A 26,254-nucleotide genomic window follows, 5' to 3' on the forward strand; every position below is an offset into this window, starting at 1 on the left:
CAGTGCAGCGATTCCATTTGTTGTTGAGGTGGAAATAACGCCCCTTACCAAAATCTCCCACTTAAGCAAAGTCTCATTTCAGTCTCAAGTTCACAGCCCAGAATGCTCGAATATACCAGCTCACCTTCCACTTCCGTCCATTTGCTCCTTTCTCAGTCGACACAGAATCACCCTTCCTCTCTGGCAACGCCAGAAAATGCAATGTTGGTGCCCCAGTATCAACAACACTGAGAAGATCCGCAAAAACACGCCCGATGTGGGGCGCAATGTACAGCCCAGCTATCTTGAGCGGCCAGTTCGCCAGCGCCTCTAACCTCATATAGGTAGCTCCTGCATCGCAGATTGCCTTTGCTCTTGGTCGTAGACCCGCTTCCCATTTTGTGAGGGCCGTAGTGATATCACCCGATGACGGTATGCCACCAGAGCTGTTCACGATTGACACAATATGGTTCGCGAGAGATGCGGCATCGTCAATAGCTAGACTGGCACCTTGACCGATGTTGGGCGTTGTCTATCATGTTTAGCGCACGATGCTATATTGGAGGGCAAAAGAGATGGACAGACCTTGTGAACCGAGTCACCCAAACATGCAAATCTACCCCACGTCCACGACTTGCATGTTCCTTCCTCCAAGGGAATAAATGTAGAAGTGGTCGCATTCTCATAAACCGACCCAAACTTAATACCAGCACCAACATGTTGATCCATAAATTTCTCAGCCAGCCCGTCTTGTTCCTTTCTCGTGAACCTTGGTACACCGGGATATTGGAACTTCCGGTCCATCTTGGTGAAGAGAACCCAAAATACCTGGTTACCTTCCCCGACGTTCGCAAAGGTAGTGAAGCTCTTGCCCCAGGTCCGATAAATAATTCCCGGCTTGAGGCCTTCCATCGGACGGGATATTCCAAAGATGCATGCGTATTCAGCCGTCATAGCTATCAATCACATTAGGTCTGCATAATTCTCCAACGATGTGTATACCTATAAAAGAAAAAACATACCTTTCCTATCTTTCTTCACCTTCTTCTTCCATTTCCTGCTCTCCTCCATATGCTTCCACATCTCACCCCGAATTGTACTATGAATTCCATCCGCACCAGCAATTATACTACCGTTGTGTTCACTCCCATCCTCGCAGTGTGCAACTACGCCATCATCTGAATGATCAACCCTCGTAATTTTCTTATTCAAGAGCACCTTGCTCTTGTCCGGAACATTGTCATACAAAATTCTCAACAATTGTTCCCTTGTCAGCCAAGCGATAGGGTAAGAATGCCTACTCTGCCATCAGCCTCTTTATGTCCAAACCCGAACATAGTAAAAATAAACATGCATACCGCTCCCAGATAACGCGTGGCATATCCATTCTCGCCAACAATCGGCCATCCTCCACATATGTATATATATCCGCGGTCGGCTGAATATGTGCTTGAATATCATCATAAATACCCATTTGATCGAGGATTCGGCATGCATTGGTGGGAACTGTCAACGCAGCGCCGACTGACGGATCAATCCGACCATGGCTTTCAAGAACGAGAAAATCGATATTTGCGCGGGCAAGGGCGTTGGCGAGTGTCAGGCCCGCGATTGAGCCGCCGGCTATGAGGACTTTGAAGGGGCGCTCCTTTTCTGTTTGCATTGTAGAGTTGGTGGTAGTCCGTTTCTTGGTAATGAACGAGCAAAGTGAAGTTGGTTCTTGATGGATGAGTAAATCAAAAAAAAAAAAATACATGGACCCCGACCTCGGCTAATAAATCACTTTCTCACATTAACTCAGGGGGCATCCATTCAAAGCTTGCGTTCGAGGATGCACCTAACGCAAAGCGTATAGCAGTACGGAGTAAAGAGGCTGCCAGTCATTTCCCAAAATCAAAGCCGACTTAATAAACAATATATACGTATATTACAGCTACTGTGGACTTCGAAGACGGGACAGATAAAGAAAATTGGGGATTGGAAAGTCCGCATCTGAGAGCCGACAGATGTTGATCGATCCACTCCAGCATAATCAATTATTGCCGACCATTCAAAGGTATTGGTTTGCCGTCGAGCTGTATGGTTAGGGTAGTTTGACAATAGTCGGTCAAGCCCACGCAGCTGCATGGGGGGGACAGGACATGGAGTCGAAGGCTCAGATGCGTTCTGCCTCGATTTGCTGATTCTGCGCTGCATAAATATCTCAAACTTTCCGGTGTTGCCTTTTTGTGTGCATCGTTATTGAGCGCGCATTGTGGCATCTGCACTGATATGCGTTCATGCATTGAAAATCGGGCTGATCCCGAGAACTCGGTGATCGACCTGCCACAGCGATCCCTCCAAATCTTTTTTCTTTTCTCTACATACATGAGCCTTCCTGGAGGTGCTTAGTATATGTAGTGCTGTACCCCAATACGGTAAAAAATGTAATCAATATGCAGAGTAGCAGAATAATAGTATATATCATAGGCACATCCTATGCAGTACATGGCCTCGAGCTAGTGAAGCTGTCACTCAGCCGAGCCCCGAGAGGACCTTACGTACGAGAAAGCAATACGACCCATCTCAATTACAGCATCCTTGTTGGCAACCACAAATCGTCTCGTATGATGTCTTTCCCCGCCGATCATCTCAAAGCCCAAAACCTTGAAGCGCAAAACAAAAGCGAGCTACCAACTCATCGAATTCTCAGCTCAACACGCCACATGAAGACAAAGGAAGCATCTTACCTGCTCCAAAGTCCACGCCCCATCCTCCGGATAATCAAAACTATGAATCCATAGCCCTAGATTCTCAGCCCCTTCACCATCACCCTCCACCGGGTAAAACTTCTCCTTGCAGCCCCTGAACAATTGTCTCATTATCGATAGCCGTCTTGGGAACGAAATCAAGCACAATTCGGCCTGCAGGTCCCCTGCTCCCTGTCACGAAACGATTCCAGATTGGCGCGCTCCAAGTAAGAAATCCCTCAAGCGAGCCCGCCCATTCCAATCTAGGATCCTCGTCTCAGGCATTGTTGCCAGCCCGCGAGTAGGACTTGTAGGATCTAAAGAAGCAATTTCTCGTGCGGGACAAGCTGTGACCCAGCAGCATTGGACGAGTGGCTGGCTGAGCATGAGGAGACGGAGATATGCAAGTCCACTTCTGCAAGAGCAACAGCTTTGCGTAGGACCCAATTGATTCTTTGCTAAATGGAAGTCCCGCGTTTTCAATTCAAAGTTGTCAGAGACGGGACTATAAGGAGTAAGAGGATTTGTGCCTCTTAGAGTGGAGACAAGCCTTGCCGACTAAGTAGCTCGTGGAGACGGGAAGTTCAGCCACACACCCAAATCAGAAATTTTGCGCTCCTCGGTTCCCATATACTAGTAGTATTTATCAATCCTTTTCGTTTTATGCATGTATGTAGCTGCTTGGTCTGGGCAATGATCAGCGTGCTGCGTATAATCCACAGCCCTGGCGAATCGAGTGGCACATGCAAGGGACCCCTGTCAAAATATAATACATAGCCGGTGAAATATATGTAATATTTTACTAGGGGTTACTGATAGTTTTTTTCCCTTTTTTTCCTTTTTTTCCCATTTCCTGTTTTTTTGTCTCTTCGCCCCGTTCCTTTTTCAACTAAGATCAGCAGAACGATGATGGACAAAGAAATGATGAATATATATGAGGAAGTGCAAGTGAAGGCAATACCTCTTTACTGGCCCAAAGTACGGGTTTTGGGTTATCTTTCCATGTCGCGGCCATCTTCTTTCCTGCGCGATTCCTAGCACAATCATCCGGAACCATTTCGTCGTATTTACTGTTCCTCTCGTCCCGCGCGCACTTTCTACGCATTTGGCACTATGACTGAGAACACTCAAGCGCAAATTGATAAAAGGTTCAAGGAAACTGAAGCAGAGGAGGCGCGTACGCCTGATGTCCCCGAACCAGAATGGAAGCCAAGCAGGGAGGTGTTTCAAGTACTCTTTTGCCTCTCAATAATAAGTTTGATGGCCTCATTGGACATGACTATCTTCCTACCTATCCTTCCAGTTAGTGCTTTTATTGACACCTATCTCAATCTTTCGGTCCCGAGCAATCTAACACTGAAAATAGACTATAGCTGAGGAGCTGAACGGCGACGCCACCAGTACTTTCTGGATAGGTAGCGCATACTTAGTTCCATGCGCAGGTTTCCAGCCTATCATGGCTTCACTATCCGATATTTTTGGGAGAAGAAAGGTACTCGTTGCCTCTATGGGCCTCTTTGTGATTGGATCTATTGTGGGATGTGTCGCTCACAATATGGCTACCCTCCTGGCCGGTCGTGTGATCCAGGGTATAGGAGGAGGTGGGCTCATTCCGCTTGCCATGATCATCAATACTGATATCATTCCCCTGCGTCAACGGCCAAAGTTTGGTGCTATTATTCAAGGGTCTATGGCACTGGGAACTATTATTGGCCCCCTGATCGGGGGGTTGCTTTGTGGACCATACGAGCTCCTCAACGGGATGGCGCTGGGTATTTTATATTAATTTCCCTCTATCGGCTCTGGCAGGGTTAATGCTTTTTGTATCGATCAGGTTCAAAAATGGCGGAAGGAAGCTTCGCTCTGTTGATTGGATCGGCCAGGTCTTATTTATTACGAGCATGTCCGCCTTTTTGATTGGGCTCTCGTGGGGTGGGGTACAGTACTCCTGGGGAAGTTATCAGACTTTGGTTCCACTCTGCCTCGGTGTGGGTGGTATCGTCGCGACGGGGTTTTGGGAGTTCTTTGGGGCTAGTCACTCATTCCTACGTCTGTCTATACTTACAGATCAATCCTCGCTGGCTGTATATGCTGCGTCTATTGTCCAAGGCATTATTGTGCGATCTCCCCGCCTATCCCCTGTGGAATTCAATGACATGAAAATAAAACCATTGCTGACTTGTCTCATTAGATGTACGGTGAGCTTTATTATATCTCTCTGTATCTGCAAGCCGTCAAACTTTTGTCCGCCGTTATGAACGGTGTCGGCGTGTTGCCCGTCTCCATTGTTCTTCTGCCCACCAGCATAGTCGTGGCCTTCGTCATCTCCAAAACCGGACGGTACCGCTGGGCCCTCTGGTGTGGCTGGATCGCTACCATTGCAGCTACTGGTGTTACCATCCTTCTGCGAGAGCACACTAGTACAGCAGGCTGGATCTTCATGTTTGCTTTTGTGGGCTTCGGCCACGGCGTCCTTTACAATGCGCTTCTGTTTGCAGCGCAGGCTTCCTCGCCAGCCAAAGACGTGGCATATGCCGCTTCACTATACACATTCTGCCGGACGCTGGGCTTCGCCATCGGTGTCATCATTGGTGGAACAGTACTGCAGAATTTTATGGCGACGAGACTGGGTGATTTGGGACTTCCGACTGCTATCGCCCACAATGCGGAGGGTTATGTTAGCACCCTTAAAACGTTGCCCGCTGGGTCTGCTTTACGCGAAGGTGTGATGAATGCATATGTATATGGGTTGGACTCCATTTTTGAGGTTATGACGGGCATTGGGGCTCTTGGTCTCCTAGCGACGCCGTTTGTTGCAAGTCGGACTATGGATAAATCTTTAGAGACTGATCATGTTGTTCAAGGTGCGAAGGATGAGGCATGAACGAAATGTACACCTCGTATAACGAAGTTTGGACCATACTTCCGGCACTCGCCTTGGACCTCCCACATTAACTACACTATGGACGGCAGCATGTACTGGTTCTATGAGCGACGTCGACACTAGAGAAGGGAAATGACGCTATTTCTCAGGTATAGTGCAGTGAATAATATACACATCAAATTTTGTTTGCGAGAATTCATTGTTGTCTCACAACAGTTAGCGTTTTATCTTTCTCGAAAATCTAGTACACATATGGGCCAAAGATATGTATTGAATGGTAAGTCCAACATGAAATGATTGGATATTCAATCTGAACCCGTTCGCTATCGTATTTGTCTATAGAGATTAGCTACAATTTATACATAGATTTAAGGAAGCTTAAATACAAAATCCGTAAGATACTCCGTGAATCAATCTTTGGCTGATTTCTGCGGGCTCCCCAACCTTAACTCGCTGTAGTGATCGCTTTGGAAGATGATCCACCAAGCGCCGAGGACAGTTCGGAATTCAAGGCACATTCCGCTCCAAAAATTGAGGACAAGGATATTCAGGGACCGAACTACACGGTTATCATTAATCCGGATGATAAAGGTGCAGCCAGGGGGGTGTATATTGATCTCCGCAAGGCGACCGTCACTCTCAAGGGGAAGGATGAAGTATCACAGACAACCGCGAAGAGACTGAACACAATCATCAAGAGTGCTATCGAGGATTACTTTGCCGAGGCTGCGGCCATCGACTATTACCTCGCAGGGGTGTCGAATGATTACAAGTCTCAGGCTGCCGATCATGTTCTCCGACCGGTGTCGTTTTGCTTTACGACGGTAATGGGCAACAATGAGAGTGAGGTCAAATCCGCCCTGTGTATGTGGATTGCCGTCCAGGGCGGGAAAGATGGCGGAAGAAAGCCCACTGGGACCACGCAGGTGACCTTTCACCCTGGCTCTAGCGATCTCATCTCTATTCCCAAGGGCAGTACAGCTGGTCTGATCGTGAGCAACTATGTTTTGCTGAATCATTTCTTCTTGGTGAGCAATTCCGTCATCCATCCCTTTCCAGCCCGCTTCATTATATTCTCATTCACTAAACCTTCAACCCACAGCCCAACCTAAGTAAAGGCTTCGATGATATAAAGGAGACTACCGTTGCAGGCGAAGGTATGTAACACAAATAGCGTCCCCGATGGATACCATTTTGTGTTGACTCGGAGGAATATTGTAGGTGGACTCAAATTTACCGGGAAGTTGAAGGCCGACACTGTTTCGGTTGAGAAGGTGGACGATTCGGAAAGCGGCACTGGTTGGTGGTGGTACACCAAAATGGACGCTATTGAATTCGAGCCTAGCGACCCTTTGACTAATATCACCATCAGCGGTGGCATCTCCAGCAACCAGAAAGTCGACGATAACAGGATCAAATATACGAGCAACGGTCAATCCGCGAACTGGGAATGGGGACAGACCGTATCAGGCGTTGACAGCGGCGACAGTGGTACGGTGGAACTTGTGTTCACCTGAAATGGGAAGGGAAAGTGGAAGGACGTTAGCACAGACAAGAGTCCTAACCTCTTGGGCTTTGACTGGACACAGGATGAGAAATGGAACATCACATCTAAGGATACGTCCCGAAGGTGGTGGGCAAAGTTCTGGCCACACTCAAGCGAGGTCCCCCCGCATTTCAGGAACCTGAGTGTGCCAGGCCCCCGTATTAATCTGACTATGGATCCCCTCGACTACTTCCTCACCACCAATCTCCTATTTCCGGGCGAGCAAATCTTCAAAGCTGACAAGCCGACGGGGGAAGGTAGTTCCAAAGGGCTGGCTGTTCCTCGCGATCTCATATTGACGGGTGATATCAAGGAAAATTAAACTTGTTTCGACTGACGGGTCACCCTCCCCTGGTTAGTTATACAGAAATGATAGACGATATGTCTTATTTAATCACCAACTGCCAGGCAGCTCTTGCCCATTGACCATCATGCTTTCATCAATCATCGATCTTGTACCTCTCGTCGACGATGTCTCACATGCAATGTATCTGTCCCCGTTTATTCTGCTGTTATCGTAGCACACATTGAACACGCACATGAGTCACCTCCCAAGTAACCGTTGCGTTATACCGCTCACTGACGTTGTGCCCCTAGAACAGTGTCTTTAGACCCTACCTTTGCCGCTTTATTCTTCCCCTCTGGCTTTCTGTCACTTTCTGCCCATTGCGCTCCCTCGAACAATGCTCAGCGAATGCTTGCCCCCGCCCCCCCCCCCGGGGTGAAACCGGGATGACCTTGCTCCTCTCCTCTAGGATATAGTTCACGAGTATGCATCGGAAAATTCCTTTGACGAAGATACTGCTCGTACAATTCGCCAGGAGTTTTGTGATGTGGCCCAATGGAATGTTTCTATGGACTTCTCTCTCCTGGAATCGTTTTAAAGATGGTGTCCCCGAGGTCTCATCCCATCACTATTCCCTGCCAAAAGCTTGAGGAGCCACAGCAGCTGCCACCCGGGATGGATAATTTCTATACTTCCTGAACGGGCCGAGGCCAGGTCGTCTGTTCTGGGCATGTACTTCTCGCTGGAAATGCCTTTTCGTAGACTGGATGACCTCTTCAAACCAGCGGCCCAGCGGAGGTTATTGACCTACAAAGTGAGAAAGGGGCGCTGACAGGATACCACACAATGGCGACCTTCAAGCTCATTATTTAAAATGAAAGGAACCGCCATTGAATCGGTACGTTTCCGATAGCTGGGAGATCATCCCATTATCCTATTGCTTCCCCTCATGATCAACGCGATCAATGCGTACTCAGCGCTCAGTGTGTGGCATTTTGGTAGAAATCGGCGTCTATTTATGACAGATGGAAACAAGAATATGATCCCGGTCTTACTCCCTAACCGGCCCCTTTAATAAATGGTAATTTATGAAAGGGGCCGGTTTCAAACGTAGTAAGGTCTGTGAATAGCTTTAGCGGAGCATACTTCATTTGTTCTCTGGCCTCCTAACTCCATCTCCTCTGATCCTTCCACTGCCATCGTGATGGCAGCGGCTCGCCTTCTACTAGGTGGTTCATATCTGAGTGGGTAGCGGAGTACCACGCTATTGGGCTGTCTATCTTCCTTTCCCCGTTGACAAATCTGACTCGTTTGGTCTGGGTGCTAAATCTGCTACTATCGCACTTTGGGATTATAGAAAAGAAACGTGTAGTATCTATACCAAAGCTCGGCTTCTACCGGAGAGCGAGATTTCGTGTGCGTCTACTTTACTAAGGCGATGTATATCTTTGGGGCTTCACGCTATGCGTATATTGACGACAAATAGCGACTCTGTACTTATTGTTGCAAACTAAATACTGCTCGGTAATAGTGAGTTCGGGGGTTTCACTTATGTTGACTCTAGATAAATATTTCGTATACGGAATCTAGCCTAGTGGCCCGGACGGTATTGTTTTCTAACGGCTACTAAACATTATGCCCTTTATTATTAATGGTCTACCTAGTCCGATTTTAGATCCTATTTCTCGAGATAGTAGACGTATAAAATAACTACTTATCGTTGCTAAAGTCGATAGTAATGTACTTATGGTCTCGTTTCTGCTGCCGGTCCCCTTTACTACTACCTCTAAGCTAGCTATACCGCCGTTTACGCGTTACCGGCGCCTAGAAGCTAAGGAATTTATACTTATGAGCAAGCGATGCTGCGCAGGTTAGGTAGAGAGGAAGGAAGATTAATTGATCTTCTTCCTTTGATTGAATAGGAAGGATAAAATCAATTCGGCTTAGAATCATAAAGATAAGATGAGAGAAGAGTGAGGTAGGACTGAAGCTTGGTTGATTATATTGAATCTTGCTTGTATGTCTTAGATTTTTTTTTTTTTTTTTTTTTTTTTGGTAGAGAAGGCAGGGCATATTTATAATCAACTTGTCTCTTGCATGTGATCGTTCTAGATGATGCATAGTGATCTCATGCAGTAGCTGTTTAATCGGTGGTTGCTTGATTGTACGATGTCATTGACTGTAGTGATGATGTAGATCGTACACTGTTGTATACGTCTTACATGATTGTATCATGTCATTGACCGTAGTGATGATGTAGATCGTATACTGTTGTATACGTCTTGATTGTACGATGTCCTTGACCGGTATAGCATAAAGCTTATAGAGATTCAGCCATCTTGTATAGGGCTTATGAATCTGGCTTGATATGCTCCATGACGGTTTAGGCATCTTGCCCTATATCTCACAATACTATTCTAAGCTGATCGCCCGGTATCGTATTCGCTTTGACTTAATAATACTAGGCGCCTCTTTTATGCTATATATATAGACGGTGCTTGTAAAGATAGGGTCTACTTGCAGGGTAGAAAGCCTGTCAACTAGGTAGGAGAGCAAAGCACTATGTCAAATTGTAACAGAGACTGTTTCTTGGGGGGCCTTCTTTCCTGTCCCCCCACTGCTCTTATATACAGTAAACCCTACCACGAGAGGGGTAACCACGTTGGCTTGCATGAGCTGTATGCGCATCGGCGGATGACTCTCCTCCGTGGAAACAGCGGTGAGAGGGCAGGGATAGGCCACCGAAGTGGTGCGCCATAGTTGATCTCCATGGCTGATCTCCCAGGGTGGCCTGAATCCTAAGGCCGAAAAGTGTGAATAGCCTCATGGTAGGAAATGTCATAACAGTGCTAGCTACCTATAATCTATACGCGGCTTATTCATTAATAGCTAGATTATCGGCCCCGTAGTTATGCTTAAATCTACTGTATTTTAGATATATCCGCGAGATACTAATTATAGTATAGCGCTAGGATAGTATATTTAGCTTAGAATTTAAGTACGTTTTGCCCTCTTGCTTTAGGAGAGCGCTAAGCCGAGCAGCGTCCTAGTAGCCTTTATCGCGAGGCTAGAAAAACGGTAATTAAACGCGACGCTCGCTTCCACGAGCGAATATACTTGCCGTCTTAGTGAATAGCTAAATTAGCTATAGATAGTATACTATAAGCTTGCTAATCTCGCTCGGTAGGTACCGGTAGATAATTTTAATCGAGTTCGAAACGCTTTAGGACTTATAGTAGCTAGTAACAATACTAGCGAGCCTATACTTAACGTAGAGATTATAGTATCGCCCCTCGGTAGTATTACTATATCTAATAGAAATAAGCTCTGTTACGCGTATAGGCTATCTACCTATTAGGACCAAAAGTCGTCCGAGGAATTAATCTACCTATTACTAGTATACTATTATATATAACTCCCGCTAGCGTACGGAAGAGTCGGCCTATCGAACTTCGATAAATTCCTACCGGAGGGACTCGCTAGCTAATACACGATCTAATATCTAACGCTCGCTACTAGTAGGAAGGACTACGCGGTTCTGCTTATCCTTTAGAAAATTCTAACTACGCTAGTTATTTACTAGATCGTCGGTTAGCTAGTATAGCTATAGTTCGGGCACGATATCGGCTCGGCTTTCGTCTTTATCTAGTAGGAAAAGCCTCTTAAGCTTATGCTATACTAGTTCGACCTACGTATGTATAAATTATCGAAGTCTATCTATATTAAGCTAAAGCTCGCGGTAGTAGAGGGATTAGTAGTCGTTACTCTATATTAGGTATCCGAGACTAGTAGATATATTCTAGATCCTCTTACTAAATATCCGTAGCCGGATTATCTATCTAAAGGGTACCCGTACCCCGTATATTAGGAACCGTTCCTATATCTTATTTAGCGCGTTGCCGGGGTACTTTATGTAGTAATCCTCGGCGAGTTAAACTACTCGCTACGCGACTAGTATCTAGGAGATCTTTACGAGGCTGGAGAGATAACTAGTATAACTAGCGGGGTTACGGTACGTTTAATTTCGGGTATCGATACTAAGCGCGGCTATAAACCTAACTACGGGACTCTTAAAAATATTACCCTATAGCTCGTGATCGAGGAGCGCGATCGAGAGGTCTAAATAGGCCCGATCGAGCTACTCCTCTACCTAACTCGAGGTACTAGCTATAATCTCTATTTCCCTCTTTCCCCCTAGGTAATACTCCCCTTTAATCGAATTAGCGAGTTTTAGCTAAAGTAGCCGCCGTGCCTTTTACTTGATTCGATCGATTATATCTGTCGGCATATGTGGGGCCTTAGGCCCAGATTGCTATTTTGAATTCTGCCTGCTTACTAAGCAATCTCCCCTATTTTACCGCGGAGGAACACTATCTTGTATCCTCTTTTCAATACACCTTTTCTGCACCTTTACTGCTATGAAACATCATCATGTTTACCCCGCCTGATATATCAGATTGATCCTCAACGATCGTATCAACATTGCCTATCCAGGCAGGAGACTACGTAATACTCCAAAATAACCTCGAATGTTCTTGATTTCCTTATATGATATTTGCCATGTACCCTATGTTATAAATTGCACCCTGATTCCTAGTTAGAATGAACAAGTTTGACATCTCTTTTATCTTAGGAAGAATTACCTGGCATAGTAGACCATCTGAATCAACCTTCCACTGCTTGATTCTTCTGTCTGACCAGCCGATCGTGTTCTATCTTGATTCGTCTCTCTTCCATAATCGTGGCACTAAGATTAGTGTGCACGAACGATTTCTTCTACGGTTTTATGTACTAGACGTATTTCTAATAGTTATGAGCCCGAGCCTCTGCTAAGGACTCTATCTTTTACTTTCGTCTTATCTATCCCTTACTTTCGTCTTAAGTGATAGATTTATCCGATCTACGAGCTACCTAGCTCAATTATCCTCTGAAATACTACGTATATTAGGTTCCGTGGATTACAGCTATCAAAGATTATGTACTAGCTAATAGTGTGTGGAAATATATTAATCTAGACCTACCTACTCCTGCTACACCGCTATAGGAACTAACCAAGCCGTATCTATCTAATGTAATCAAGAAACCTACGAACATATTTATATCTAACCCTCCTGAGCTAATTAGACTTATTAATCTTACCTCCGACTAATTAGCTATCTATCGAATCTTGCTTAGCGAATATAAGTTAGCTAGATCTGATTATCTACGCTATATACGATCTATCGAGATCTTAAAGCAAGGAATTCGATCCTCTCTTATGCTAGAAGGGAGACAGATTGTTAATAGCCTGATAGTGCACGAAGCGATTACTAAGCTACGCGCTACCTTCGCTCTATCAGACTAATCTAAGAACTACTAAATCCTACGCGACTAGGATACGATTAAACGCCAAACACTGCTATCTAAATCGTCTTATCTTGCTATATAGGGCTAGAAATAGGTAATTAGCTAATTAGAAGGCGAGAAAGCCGGAATTGCCTACTTTTAAGACCCGCTATCTCTAGTATACGACTTCCTAGAGACGATTCAACCTAGCAATCAAGGCTTCTATACCTTCTAGTATAATACGATCCTCTAGGGCCTAAAGAGGCCTACCCTAACCGAACTAGTTAATTAGTTTATTGACTAATACCGACTAATTATACCTAGCAGACGACTAATTACTTATCCAACCTATCAAGGACGAGAACCTAACGATAATCAGCTAATTAAACCTAGCCGAAAGAGGAATTGTCCTTATAGAGGGCCTCCTAGCTATAGCAACCACGATTTCGATAAGTGCCTATACGTTAATCCGCTAGTTAGACTAAAGGGTTGGTCGCTAGACTAGCGAATCATGAAGAACTTCAATCTTCGATGCGAATCTTTACCTCCCTTCAAGCGATCGTACGAAGAAGCTATCAGGAAATATTAATCAGACCAAGTAGACTAGCTAGATATTAACAATTCTAGCTAATCAGATCGAAAGCGAGACGCATTTTCTGCCTTTATACTAAAGGAGGAAGCTAATAATCTCTTTCGAGAAGATAGTAGGATAGCTATAAGCATAATCAGGATCTCTGCTGAGCGAAACAACGCCTAGTGTTATGATACTAGAGCCTCTATTTATATCACGAACAATAGATCTCTACTACAAAACTATAGGTCTTCTGTGTCCTTAGTTATAGTTGGAAACACCGAGACTACTATCCTTGGTTTCGGAGAGCTTAAAGTTATACTAACTGAATCTCTTGATAGTACTACCTTTCCCTTGAAACAAGTTACCTATTACCCTGGGTTCTATGTCAACCTTATTTCAGCCGAACGCGTAGCTAATGCAGGAATCTATCTTAATAGGAGAGATTGCCTACTAGAAGAGAAGGATAGAACGCCTATCTACCGATTAAACACGAAATCAGGTATCTATCTGATTAGATAGGACGAATTAATAGACGCTAGCTATCCTACTACTAACTATATCTCTTATCCCTCACTGAACTCTCACTTTCCCCTTACTACTATATTATAAGATCATGTAAACCCTCTTGCTAATCGAATCAGCAAGATTGCCTTAGTATTAGATGCCAAGAAATAGCTAGAAGGAACAATTGATTAGTGGCACCGACGACTAGGCTATATTAGCAAAGACGTGCTATCTCGCCTGCCTAACTACGCGTCTAGCATCACGATCAAGGATATATCTTCGCTAATCAGCTATTATGAAATATGCAAACTAGCTAATTTATCGCGTCAAATCTCTCGATTACCTATGTAGTATAATCGCCCGTTCGAATCGCTGTACTAGGATCTTATTCACTTCAAGCTATTATTAGCTAGAACCTCCTACCTATCACATTTAGTTGATCCTATCACTAAATATCAAATTACGGAAGATCTTTCTTCTAAGACTGAATTATCTTAATCTCTATCGAATTAGATCGATTTTATCCAAAACCAATTCGATCTACGCGTTCTTATAGTATACACCGATAACGAAAGAACCCTCTCTGAATTCTTCGATTAATCTTCTAGAATTAATCTAGAAACTACACCGCCCTATTAACCTAACCAAAACGGCTACGCTAAGCGATACGGTGTATTAATATCGAAGATAGCTAGGTAGATAACGATCGATTCAGGCCTACCGAGCTATCTTTAGCCTAAGGCAGCTAAGATAGCTATCTATATCCAAAATCGTATTCCTTATCGATCGATTAGCTAGTAATCTCCGTATAAAGCCCTCGCTACCTACCTTAGTGACAAAGCACTATATTAGCTCTAGAAGAAGCCTGATCTATCGAATATACGAATCTTCGGATATAAAGCTTATATACGAATCAACAAGCTACTAAGATTAGCTAAGCTAGCGCCCCGCGCTACTATTAGCTATCTAGTAGGCTACGAAGCCTATAATATCTAGCGTATCTAGATTCCTACTAATCGTCGCATTATTCGCGCCCGAGACGTTTAATTTAATAAGCAAGAATTCTATAGTCCCTCGTCGACTAATTAAAAGATTCGGATATACGATAATACAGATCCGACGTAGCCAATCACTATTCTTGATAACGAAGAAACCACACGAATTATTAATGATATCGATATACTAATTCCTGCTAATTAATTAGCTAATATACTAGTATAGCAAGATCTTGGGGGTAGAAGCACTACTACGGCTATTTTCGATTATACTATACCTCAAATTTAGCTTACTTCGGACTAAGACCCTTCTGATCTAGACGAAATCCTTAGAGACTAACCAATCACACTACCACTTAATGCAAAATTAGACGGATCTATATTAGATCTAGAACTATCCTACTAATCAGATCAGCTATCAGATCAGCTATTCGTCTTGATTAATAATACAAACTTTGATCCCTCCGGCTACGAACCTCTTTCTTTAACGACTAAGCGCCCTCGATCTGATTCTAATACTAGCCGAGACTAAGATAAAGTAAAACGACCTTATTTCAGCCTTACTACGTTTCTATAAGCCTTCTCGTCTAATCAGATTAAGTAGCTAAAGATTCTGATCTTATCAATTCCTCCTACGCCTTCCGGCTATAATCAATTAGCTAGCTACCCGTTCGAAGCCTAATTCCGACAAGCTATACAAGTTGAATTTAATAAACTCCTTGATATATATATATTCGAACTAATTAGTATAACCTATATCAAACACACTCACCAATCAAATTGCAAAGATCTTGACCAATCATCTTGCCCTCGACACTAATTCGTTCAGATACGATAGGTTTTTACCTATAAATCTAATAAATCAGGCTATTTAACTAGATTTAAAGCTCGCCTGTGCGTACGCGGAGATACCCAAATCCCCGATAATCAAGATATACGTACTAGCACCCTCGCTGCTAGAACCTTCCGCACGCTGATAGCAATTATTACTCGATTTAACCTCGAAACCTTTTAGATAGATATAGTAAACGCTTTCCTGAATAGTACGCTTAAAGAGGAAGTTTATTACTAATACCCTCTAGGAATAGGACGAAAATCGATAGTTCTTCGCCTACACAAAGCAGTATACGGCCTACGAATTACTAGTAAGAGATAGGAGGATGATATTAAAGGACTGCTTCTCTTACTCGGATTTCGACTATACCCTGATGATCCAGCCCTTTACACTAATAATCGTATAGTTATTATAGTGTTTGTTGACGATTTTCTAGCCGCCTACTATAAAAGTGAGAGCTTATACGCTTACTAGATAAAAGACCTACTCTCATAACGGTTTGAGATGAAGGATTATAGCGAATTGACTTAATTTATCGGAGTTCGCGTTATCAGAGATCGTTAGAAGCGAAAGACCTAGCTTAGTCAAGTAGCTTATATTGAAAAGATCGCTGCTAGATTCAATCTTCTTGATAAGTACTATCTAAAAACGCCTCTTTTAACTAATTACAACATTAATCTAATCTAATCTAGTTATATTGATCCTAAGATAATCAAGTTATATTAGCAAAAGTACGGATTAACCCTTTTTCCGGTAGTTTAGACGAGACCAGACACAGCATTCGCTAACTAGCTATTAGCAAGATCGCTTACTCGGTATAATAAGAAGCATCTAAAGGTAGTAGATCATCTAATCTCCTACCTATATAGAACGAAAGACCTAGCGATCTGTTTTGGTGGTAGCTAATTAGATAACTAGATCTTTACCCTTTTATTAGATACAAGCTTTGCTGATAATCCTGATCGAAGAAGCTCTAAAGGATTTATCTTTTGCCTATTTAGTGGACTAATAGAGTAGAAATCTCGTAAGTAAAAAACGATTACTACGTTAACCACCGAAGCCGAATTGCTTGCGATTAGCTACGCAGCCAAGTAGCTATATTAGATAAAACGCCTCTTTTCCTTTATCTAATTCGAAACTAGCCAATTAGAGACGCTGAATTGCGATAATAAACAGACTATCGACCTATTAAATCGCGAGAAATCAGTCTATTAGACGAAACTTCGCTACGTAGATATCCACTAGCTTTAGATTCGGCAAGAAGTTCAGGCTAAACGGCTGATAGTCTAATAGGTTAAAACAACCGAAATGCTAGCTAATAGGCTCACAAAACACCTACCCAGCGAAAAACATAGCGCCTTTGTTAGACAGCTAGGTATAGAAGTATCCCTATCGTATTAGGCAGTTGCCTATCCTATCCCTTCCTCTTATTTAGCTCTCACTTTGCTCTTACCTTCCATCTCATATTAAGAGCTAAGGGGGTGTGTCGGTATATATAGGGCCTTAGGCCTAGATTGCTATTTTGAATTCTGCCTGCTTACTAAGCAATCTCCCCTATTTTACCGCGGAGGAACACTATCTTGTATCCTCTTTTCAATACACCTTTTCTGCACCTTTACTGCTATGAAATATCATTATGTTTACCCCGCCTGATATATCAGATTAATCCTCAACGATCGCATCAACATTGCCTATCTAGGCAGGAGACTACGTAACACTCCAAAATAACCTCGAATGTTCTTGATTTCCTCATATGATATTTGCTATATACCCTATATTATAAATTGCACCCTGATTCCTAGTTAGAATGAACAAGTTTGACATCTTTTCTACCTCAAGTAGAATCACCGGGCATAGTAGACCATCTGAATCAACCTTCTACTACTTGATTCTTCTATCTAATCAGCCGATTATGATCTATCTTGATTCGTCTCTCTTCTATAATCGTGGTACTAAGATTAGTATACACGAACGATTTCTTCTACGGTTTTATGCACCAGACGCATTTCCAACAAATAATCAACCAGATTTTGCGGTACTAACCCGACTAAATTCCCGTTATCCTATAGGACCGTATAGCCGATGATTTCAACTAGCCTAAGGCCGGGTAGAGTTTTTTGCAGGACGAGCGCACGCCGTGGCCCGTCGATAGGTCCCGGTAGATAGTGGACCGGGTACAGGAGGAGCATCTATTATAGCGGTTATTTATATAAGCCAAGACTAATCGGTTTAGTGTCGATGCTATCGGCCGGTTTTTTGTGTTCGTCAACGAGTTCAAGGAAAAGTTAGCCGTGCTCGTCTATATTACTAGCGGTTAGCCCCCGCGAGGCCCTAAGTTGTTAAGTATCCGCTACCGTAATAGCGCCGCTAGTAGGCACCGTAATGTGTTCATCGAAGATAGATTAGTGGCATTTATCACCCGATACTACAAGGGGTTTTATACTAGCGGGGATACTAAGGTAATTCATCGGTACGTACCCCGCGAAGTAGGCGAGTTAGTAGTGTGGTATTTGTGGTTAGTATTGCTATTTGTCGAGATATTGTAGGTATACTATAAAGAGGCATACGGGTTGGGCGCCGTTCCCGATACGTATGCCACTAAGATATGGGGGATCGATGCCGGCAGTGGACGGGAATAGACGCCCGCGCGGGTGACGGATATGATAGTCCGGGAAAGTAAGATGTGTTTACATAACGGATTGTCGTTGTCCGCGTATCGGGACATTGCTATCGCTATCAGTCGGAAGTATTTCGGTAGTGTCAAAGCGTTCCTGCACAACGTCCGCGAGGATAGGACCGAGGTCGTTAGCGATAACAAGGAGAACGAGGACGATATAGACGATAAGCAGTGGGTGCGCTATATTACCGATTTACAAGCCGCGTATACTACCTATATCGCCGAGATGGCATACGGACGTATAATGACCTAGCAGCAAGGGACCATAGCAGGTCGCCAGGCGGGGTTCCGGACTAGCAGCGTGTATTGGCATGATTTTTTAGGGTTTAACATCAAGGAGGTCCCGAGTAGCGTATTGGGCAAGCGAGCCCGGCCCCGGTAGAAGGACGACGATATACAGATACGTGATCAGCGCCGCTATTTAGTTAAGACGACCAACATGACCGAGGCATTGCAGCGGATAACCGGGGACCTAACGATGTAGTTCCGGGGCGTCTAGGGCGCAGCCATTGATGCTATTAAACAGGGTGATTCCCGGGTCGTGGCGGTGATGCCGACAGGCGGAGGCAAGAGTATGTTGTTTATGCTGCCCGCGTGGGTAGGCCAACGAGGCGGGTTAACGATCGTGGTGGTTCCGTTGATCGCGTTGCGTTCCGATTTACAGCGCCGATACGAGGCCGCCGGGATTTCATGCGTCGAATAGGAGAGTTATCGCCATCCCGATCACGCGGCTATTGTGTTTATGACGCCCGAAGCGGTATTCACGGATGCATTCCAGTCGTTTTTGAACCGGCAGCGCGATAATATGCGGTTGGACCGGATTGTCGTTGACGAATGCCATATTATGTTGAACACGTCGGAGAAGTTCCGGCCGCGGTTACAGCAGTTAGGTCAAATGCATCGATTTGGTGCGCAGATAGTGTTTTTGACCGCCACGTTGCCCCTATATAAGGAGAGCCGGTTATTTCAGCGTATAGCGGTAGAGCGGAACGTGGTAAGTATGTACCGCGCGCCGACCAGCTGCTACAATATCGTATATCGGGTGTACCGGCCCATAATTGCGTTGAAATATCGTTCCTAGAACCAGTAGTTAGAGGATCCCGGTGTCCGGCAGTTTATTCGTGAACGGGTTCGGCGTGCCCCGTGAGATCCCGGGAGCATTTTCTGCCTTAGGCTCCCTTTCAGTGGGCCTGATCCACTAACCCCTTCCGATCACTTTCGGTCACGTGAGGCCCTATTCGGTCTCTGGTTACGTGAGGCCCCGTCCAGCCGCGTATGTATATATAGTCTCTCCTTTACTATACTTAGAAGGGCATGCCCTATCTACCCTTCGGATCACATTTGGTAGCAAACCCTCCAAAAGGTGACCTTTTACGGCCACCTACCGGGAGAGTCGATTTATTAATACAATCTAATCCTCTCCTGACGCTACGAACGATCCCTTCTGATCTAAGGGTACCTAGAAGCGCCCTTTTAATCTATATACGCTGCGAAAAGCGAAGAGATCTCGTATACAGAGCTCGCGAAAGCTCTCGGAAAATCTCTACAAGAAGTAGGAGACAGGTTTGACCCTAAGAAACCGCTATAGCTATACTGCGATCTCGGAAGAGAGGAACCTTTCTCTATTATATCTGCACTTCGTGTCTACAGACAGAGATTATCCCGTCTCCTTGGAATCTAATAGGAAGACACCGATCGCCGACTCTCGTAGACTGCCGATAAAGCAGTTAGACCCGCGGGGTATCCTTCTAGCTAGAAAGGCCGAGAAACGCGTGTATACGACTACACGTTATCTCCGGTCGGCGGAAGTAAAAATCCAGCAGCGAATAGAAGCGATTAGAAGCTTAAAAGGCCGTCGAAATTCACGATAAGAACGAGCTTCTACTATTCGGTAACTTATTTTGACTAAGAAGTCGGAAATACGCCTCAATCGCAATAACTTATCTCTTTCTAACAACCTCTACCATAGAAAACTAACTAATAGACGAGCGGTCGGAGCCTTTATAAGGACCAGCAGGTCTGAATCCGGATCCTTAGCCTACGCAAGCTCCCCTGCGTGCTATTACGCCCGAGACCGAACGTGCCCTGACTTTCCTAGGACCCTAAGCTGACGAAATACGCGCGGCTATCCAGTCTGCGACGGAGCCAATTCCGCTTATCTAGATAGTCAAACGACACGCAAGTTCCCTCGCGGAGTAGAACGCGCGAAACCAGCACTAGGAAGTTCTGTAGCCGACTAGAATCCTCTATTAGTCGTAGTAGCAGGGTAATATCTCGATACCTCTAAATGTCTAGACCCTATTAACCTCGTTCCCCTCCGCGCCCGAAAGTGACTAGACAGCCTAGGGAAGGAAGGATTTCGGGGCTAAATATCTTAGAAGAACCCTTCTGAAGAAAGTCCGAGAGATCCGCGAATACTCTAGCTAAATCAAGGATAATATAGCTCGAGAGTATCTACGCGATTACGAACGATTTTTTAAAGATATCACTAATCTCTTGCTTACGCCCGTAGACGAACGAACTAAGGTCTTATTAGCTTGTGGAGCCCTTACCGACAAAGCCTAAAGGAAATAGCTTGTATATAAATAGAGAGTGCAAGTTAGTGATATAGAACCTATTAAGACCTAGCAGAAGTACTAGAATTGGATTATGTGAGCAAGCGATGCTGCGCAGGTTAGGTAGAGAGGAAGTAAGATTAATTGATCTTCTTCCTTTGATTGAATAGGAAGGATAAAATCAATTCGGCTTAGAATCATAAAGATGAAATGAGACAAAGTAAGGTAGGACTGAAGCTTGGTTGATTGTATTAAATCTTGCTTGTATGTTTTAAACATTATTATTATCTTGGTAGAGAAAGCAGGGCATATTTATAATCAACTTGTCTCTTGCATGTGATCATTCTAGATGATGCATGATAATCTCATGCAGATAGATCTAGATGCATAGTGATCTCATGCAGTAGCTGTTTGATCGGTGGTTGCTTGATTGTACGATGTCATTGACTGTAGTGATGATGTAGATCGTGTCATTAACCGTAGTGATGATGTAGATCGTATACTGTTGTATACGTCTTACTTGATGTTATTGACCGTAGTGATGATGGTATAGCATAAAGCTTATAGAGATTCAGCCATCTTGTATAGGCCTTATAAATCTGGCTTGATATACTGCATGACGGTTTAGGCATCTTGCCCTATATCTCACACCCCCCGTAATCTTTATACTATAGTGCAAATGGCAGTAGAGTATAGAGATTAGTATAGAGTAGATAGGATCGATATATATATATACTACTATCAAATAGCTAGATATATATCTTCCTAAATCTCAATCTCATAGGGTTAAGTGGTTCCTTCCGCATTCGCGTATAGAGTATAGAAAAACCTATTTAGGTAAAAACCATACCCGAAGGTATCCATGATATTATATATCAAATTGGATATATATATAGCTAGATCTCATAGAGATTAGCTAGATTCTTCAGGTCTTCAAATATTTCTCTTCTGACATTTTTTGTCAGGAAATCTGCTAATTGCAGTTTAGTAGGGACGTATTAAATATCGACCCTTTCTTGTTTAACCTGATCTCTGATATAGTGATATTGTATATCAATATACTTCGTCCTTTTGTGAAATTCAGGGTTTTCGGCTAGCTTAATAGCTGCCTTATTATCCACTAATATAGTAGGCTTACTAGGCGTATAGCCTAGGTCTAATCTATCGTTTAGATAGTTGAAGAGATTAGCTAGATAGATAGCTTCTCGTATAGCTTCTTTCATAGCTATATATTCCGCCTCGCAGGTAGATAGGGCTACTGATTTTTGTAGCATCGAATTCCAGCTCACTATATTATTAGTAGCTAGATCTCCAGATAGGCTAAATATATAGCCAGTAGTGGATTTTCTACCATCGATATCGCCTGACCAATCTGCATCAGAGTAGCCTTTTATATATAGGTCTTTCCCTATGCAATCGTAGTATAGGCCTAGATTTGGCCGATATTGTAGATATTGCCATATCTTCTTTAATTCGGAGATATACGATTGGTCAGGATTGCTTATATATCTTGAGCAATAGGCAACTAGATAGGCTATATCAGGCCTAGTCTTTAGGCTAGTATATAGTAATAAGCCAATCTCTTTTTGATAGAGATTAATAGTTTGCTCTAAAGCTTTTGATTGATTTTTTCTTAGGTAGATCCCTGCTTCACCCGGCGTTTTCTTTAGCCGTTTACTAGTAGTAGCAAATTTTAACAAGATCTTTGATATATAATCATTTTAATCGATAGTTATCGATTGATCTTGATAATTTAGGCTGATATTGTTGCCTAGGAAGGTGGCTAGTTCGCCTATCTCTTCCAATTGAATATACTACCTAGCCGCAGTAGCTAGCTTATTTATATAAGCTAGATCTTTGTGTATGATAATTATATCATCAACATGTGTGATGATAATGGCCTGGGTTCTGCCATTTATATATATACCCTCGTCGATAGGAACTCTATCGAATCCGAGGTTCGCGATAGCCTTTATAAAGAATTCAGACCAAAGCCGTGGTGCTTGCTTTAGGCCATATAGGGCCTTCTTTAGGTAGCAGCACTTATTTTGATAGGCAGGGTCTCCTAGCCTATATAGGCCAGTTAGCAAGATAGTATATATATCACTATCGATATCGGCGTGTACGAATGCGTTTTTAACATCGTATTGCCTGATATACCATTTTTTGTTCATCGCGATAATCAATATTATATGCCAGGTTTCTGTTCTAGTAGTAGTAGAGAAGGTTTCTAGGAAATCAACACCTAATCGTTGATTAAATCCTTGTATAACCCATCTAGCCTTATAGCGAATCGTTTTGTTCGCATTTGTAATATAATTAGCCTAGATACCTGAGGCATTCTTTATAGGCTTCTTTTTGAATACCCATCTGCCCCTAATAGGTGTTACACCAGGAGGTATATCAACGATTTTATAGGTTGCCTGATCTATCAGGCTCTGATTTTCGTCCTGACAGGCCCTATACCACTCATTCCTTTTAGCTAATTGCATAGCTTGGTCAAAGGTAGAGGGTTCTTTATCAGTTACTGCCGATAATATATAATCGGTAGGCTGATCGTTGATAATAGTCTTTATAAAATCTCCTAGTAGCGTATCCGATATAGTATATATATCTTCGCTATCTTTGGTAGACTTTAGCGATAGGATTTGGATCTCAATCTTATAAGATAGATCTGCTATAATAGCAGCTTCCTTACTAGCAGTTTGCTTAGTAGGCTTACTAGCTGATTAGCTAGTAGATAGGCTAGTAGATTTACTAGTATTTCTAGCAATCTTCTTGATTAGGTTTGCTGCTTGTTTAGCAGATCTTTTCTTAGCAAATCGATTTTCGTTTGCTTTGATTCCTGGCTCCTGATTAGCTAGATCAGATTGATTCATCAGGAATCTACCTTCTAAGATAGTAGGGTCTCTTGACCAGACTATCTTCTTCTGCTTCAGGTCATATAGCTTATAGTGCTTCTGTTCACTATAGCCAATAACAATAGCCATAGATTTTCTTGGCGATAGCTTACTAGGCAGGTTTTTGTTTATATAATAGTAGGCAATAGATCCCTAGGTCTTTATATGCCTGATAGCAGGTAGGCGCTTGTGATATATCTCGTAGGGTGATTTGAACCCTAGAGCACTGTATAGGGTTATATTATATAGATAGGTAGCAGCCAATAAGGCTTCTCCCCATATATCATCTTTTAATCCTGATTGGATTAATAAACATCTAACCTTATTCATAAGTATCAGGTTTATGCGCTCAATTAGGCCATTTGGCTCTTTTGTATAGATAGGCGTAGTTCGGTGTATAATACCGTATCTTCCTAATAATATATAGAAGTTATCATTCACGTATTTAGTACCATTATCGGTAAATATCTCTTTGATCTTCTTATTAAGCTGGTTTTCAACCAATTGCTTATATAAGGTAAATTTCTTAATAGCTTCGTCTTTTAATCGAAGTAGAGATATATGTAGATATCTTGATACTTTGTCAAGAAACGTGATATAGTAGCGATAGCCATTATAGGTCTTAGGGCTAATAGGCCCTCCAATATCGCTATAAATTCTTTCGCCTATACCGTATTCGGCAGCAGAAGTAGAAGATTTATTAATCTTCCTGTCATATTTTGACTATATGCATATTTCGCATATATTTTGCATATAATCTCTTATTTCTATATTAGATAGAGATATATTTGCCTGGCTTAATAGCCTTTGAAGTGGTATTAGGCCTATATAGCCTAATCTATCATACCAAAGTTTTAAACTAGTAATTTTTCCATTTGGGCCGGAGCTGCCGGAAGCGGCAGCCCCCCAATCCCGGTTTAGCGCCCGCCCCCACTCCCTCCTGCTACGGTTTAGCGCCCGCCTAACGCGGTTTAGCCGTCACGCTAATTCGCAACAGGCACACTCATCCTTTCACCGCCTCGCGACTCGACGTCCCGAATGTATAAATCCCCGGTGCGTCGCTCTACCGTCGCCATCCACTTCCTCCGTTTCCTTTCCCCCGTCCCAACACTTCCATAATGCGTCTGGTTGGATCGACGGTCTTGGGCTGATCGTGAGACCCGGTCCATCTGAGGGATTTTCTGGGCAGCATTGCATCCGACCTGCACTCGCACCATCCAATGGAACTCCTCCGTAACGCTGTACGCCCGCCCTTCTCTTTGGGCCTGCTCATTCTCATGTTTCCCCGTCAGGCGCCATCTCCACAACAGCGTGCACATTCTACTTCTACGCCTTCGTCTTCTATTAATCTCGTTGGAGCGAAGTTTTGCGCCCTCTAAGGCCTCCCTCGCCGAACGGTTCCCCCTTGAGCTTGTCCCAGTATCCGGTTGCGTGGCGATCCTCGAGAAGGGATGCTTTCGTGAATCAATACACGCCCCGGAATCTGGAACAGAATGATTTAGATGACGTGGCACTTCGCTGACGCTGACCTGAACATCCAAACGACCATCACTCCTTTCCCTGTCAGCTATCGCCCCGCTTGGTTTTCGGGAACCTCAAGCAAACCACACCATCATCTCCAACCAGTTTTGAGCCATACGCAATTTTTGCTATTGGTTCTGGATACGAGTCTTATATGCCCCGTATCGAAGGGACAAGGGCTCGCTTGGGAGTGCCATGCGAGCTGACTGGCCATCAGCGTCAGCTGAGGTATGGCCGGAAGTCTACCAACGGCAGGATTGGTCAAGGCACGTAGCGGCGCCTCAGTCAAAGCGGCAGGTGTATGCGCATCTATTCCCTCGTCTGGGATTCCCGATATGATTCCTGCATCTGGGCGGATCTAGCGTGGGCAGTGCGTACTTTATCCTCGACGACAAGAGCTTGTTAGCCAATCGTGAGTAGCCGCAGGCAGTCTTGTTTCTTGCTGAATCTTGGAGCACAGTGCTCCGATGTTGCATTTGGGGCGGAGCTGAACACGGAAGCCTTGTCTGCCTTGGCCGACTTCCAGAGGGTTGCGTGGCCGGGTGAGGGCGATGCGGGCACTGATCTAATCAAATGACATCTTTGAAGACTAGTCGGGACGGTGGAGAGATAGCCCAAGCCAAAAGGCTGCCATGTTGGCGTCGTGTATGCTATGCAAGAGACACACGCTTTCCGGCAATGATTGGAAGCCAGCCCCGGGAACCCTGATCAAGTGTGAGAAGGAGAAGGAACAAGTAAAGAACCAGAAGGAACGAGTAACATGTACCAGCGGCCTAGGGCCGGCCGATGCTGTTCACTAACGGGAATTCCTGTTCCGGGCAGGTCGTTATCGCAATAGCGTCCCCGGATGTCTTTTATCCAGGGCTGATTGGGTCTACTATAAAAAGAGGTCCTTTGCACCGTGTACCCAGGTCAGTCTGGTAGCCTCATGATAACCAAACTTT

The 26,254-nt window shown here is 44.0% G+C and overlaps 6 protein-coding genes across 6 annotated transcripts; 4 read left to right on the top strand and 2 right to left on the bottom strand.

Moving 5' to 3' along the window:
- Positions 1–58: 58 nt before the first annotated feature.
- N7458_004294 (FAD-dependent oxidoreductase) lies at positions 59–1,670 on the bottom strand. Its single transcript, XM_056907676.1, has 4 exons — positions 1,338–1,670; positions 1,002–1,279; positions 565–935; positions 59–511 (listed from the first exon to the last, which is right to left on the bottom strand). Exons 1-4 carry the CDS (start codon positions 1,640–1,642, stop codon positions 74–76), a joined length of 1,392 nt encoding a protein of 463 aa, XP_056768403.1. The 5' UTR covers positions 1,643–1,670; the 3' UTR covers positions 59–73.
- A 2,151-nt stretch (positions 1,671–3,821) lies between these two features.
- N7458_004295 (efflux pump antibiotic resistance protein) lies at positions 3,822–4,494 on the top strand (the record flags this gene model as incomplete). The annotated part of the gene is made up of 2 exons (XM_056907677.1): positions 3,822–4,010; positions 4,075–4,494. The coding sequence occupies 2 exons, from the start codon at positions 3,822–3,824 to the stop codon at positions 4,492–4,494; spliced, it is 609 nt and encodes a 202-aa protein (XP_056768404.1).
- A 115-nt stretch (positions 4,495–4,609) lies between these two features.
- N7458_004296 (uncharacterized protein) lies at positions 4,610–5,592 on the top strand (the record flags this gene model as incomplete). The annotated part of the gene is made up of 2 exons (XM_056907678.1): positions 4,610–4,825; positions 4,900–5,592. The coding sequence occupies 2 exons, from the start codon at positions 4,610–4,612 to the stop codon at positions 5,590–5,592; spliced, it is 909 nt and encodes a 302-aa protein (XP_056768405.1).
- Positions 5,593–5,844: 252 nt separating this feature from the next.
- N7458_004297 (uncharacterized protein) lies at positions 5,845–7,109 on the top strand (the record flags this gene model as incomplete). The annotated part of the gene is made up of 4 exons (XM_056907679.1): positions 5,845–5,869; positions 6,052–6,584; positions 6,695–6,749; positions 6,814–7,109. The coding sequence occupies 4 exons, from the start codon at positions 5,845–5,847 to the stop codon at positions 7,107–7,109; spliced, it is 909 nt and encodes a 302-aa protein (XP_056768406.1).
- Positions 7,110–18,262: 11,153 nt separating this feature from the next.
- N7458_004298 (helicase) lies at positions 18,263–18,587 on the top strand (the record flags this gene model as incomplete). The annotated part of the gene is made up of 2 exons (XM_056907680.1): positions 18,263–18,333; positions 18,398–18,587. 2 exons carry the CDS (start codon positions 18,263–18,265, stop codon positions 18,585–18,587), a joined length of 261 nt encoding a protein of 86 aa, XP_056768407.1.
- Positions 18,588–24,772: 6,185 nt separating this feature from the next.
- N7458_004299 (uncharacterized protein) lies at positions 24,773–25,108 on the bottom strand (the record flags this gene model as incomplete). The annotated part of the gene is made up of 1 exon (XM_056907681.1): positions 24,773–25,108. The coding sequence occupies one exon, from the start codon at positions 25,106–25,108 to the stop codon at positions 24,773–24,775; it is 336 nt and encodes a 111-aa protein (XP_056768408.1).
- Between the last annotated feature and the right edge of the window lie 1,146 nt (positions 25,109–26,254).

The sequence above is a fragment of the Penicillium daleae genome, assembly GCF_028827525.1.
Source record: "Penicillium daleae strain IBT 16125 chromosome Unknown utg000004l_segment0_segment0, whole genome shotgun sequence".
NCBI lineage: Eukaryota > Fungi > Ascomycota > Eurotiomycetes > Eurotiales > Aspergillaceae > Penicillium > Penicillium daleae.

Bases quoted from the DNA above. Each gene is read 5' to 3' on its own strand.
- N7458_004294 (XM_056907676.1), bottom strand. From the start codon at position 1,642: ATGCAAACAGAAAAGGAGCGCCCCTTCAAAGTCCTCATAGCCGGCGGC. The intron at 936-1,001 runs GTATGTTTTTTC...TGTGATTGATAG, and splicing joins GGTGAAGAAAGATAGGAAAG to CTATGACGGCTGAATACGCA. The intron at 512-564 runs GTCTGTCCATCT...TAAACATGATAG, and splicing joins TGGGTGACTCGGTTCACAAG to ACAACGCCCAACATCGGTCA.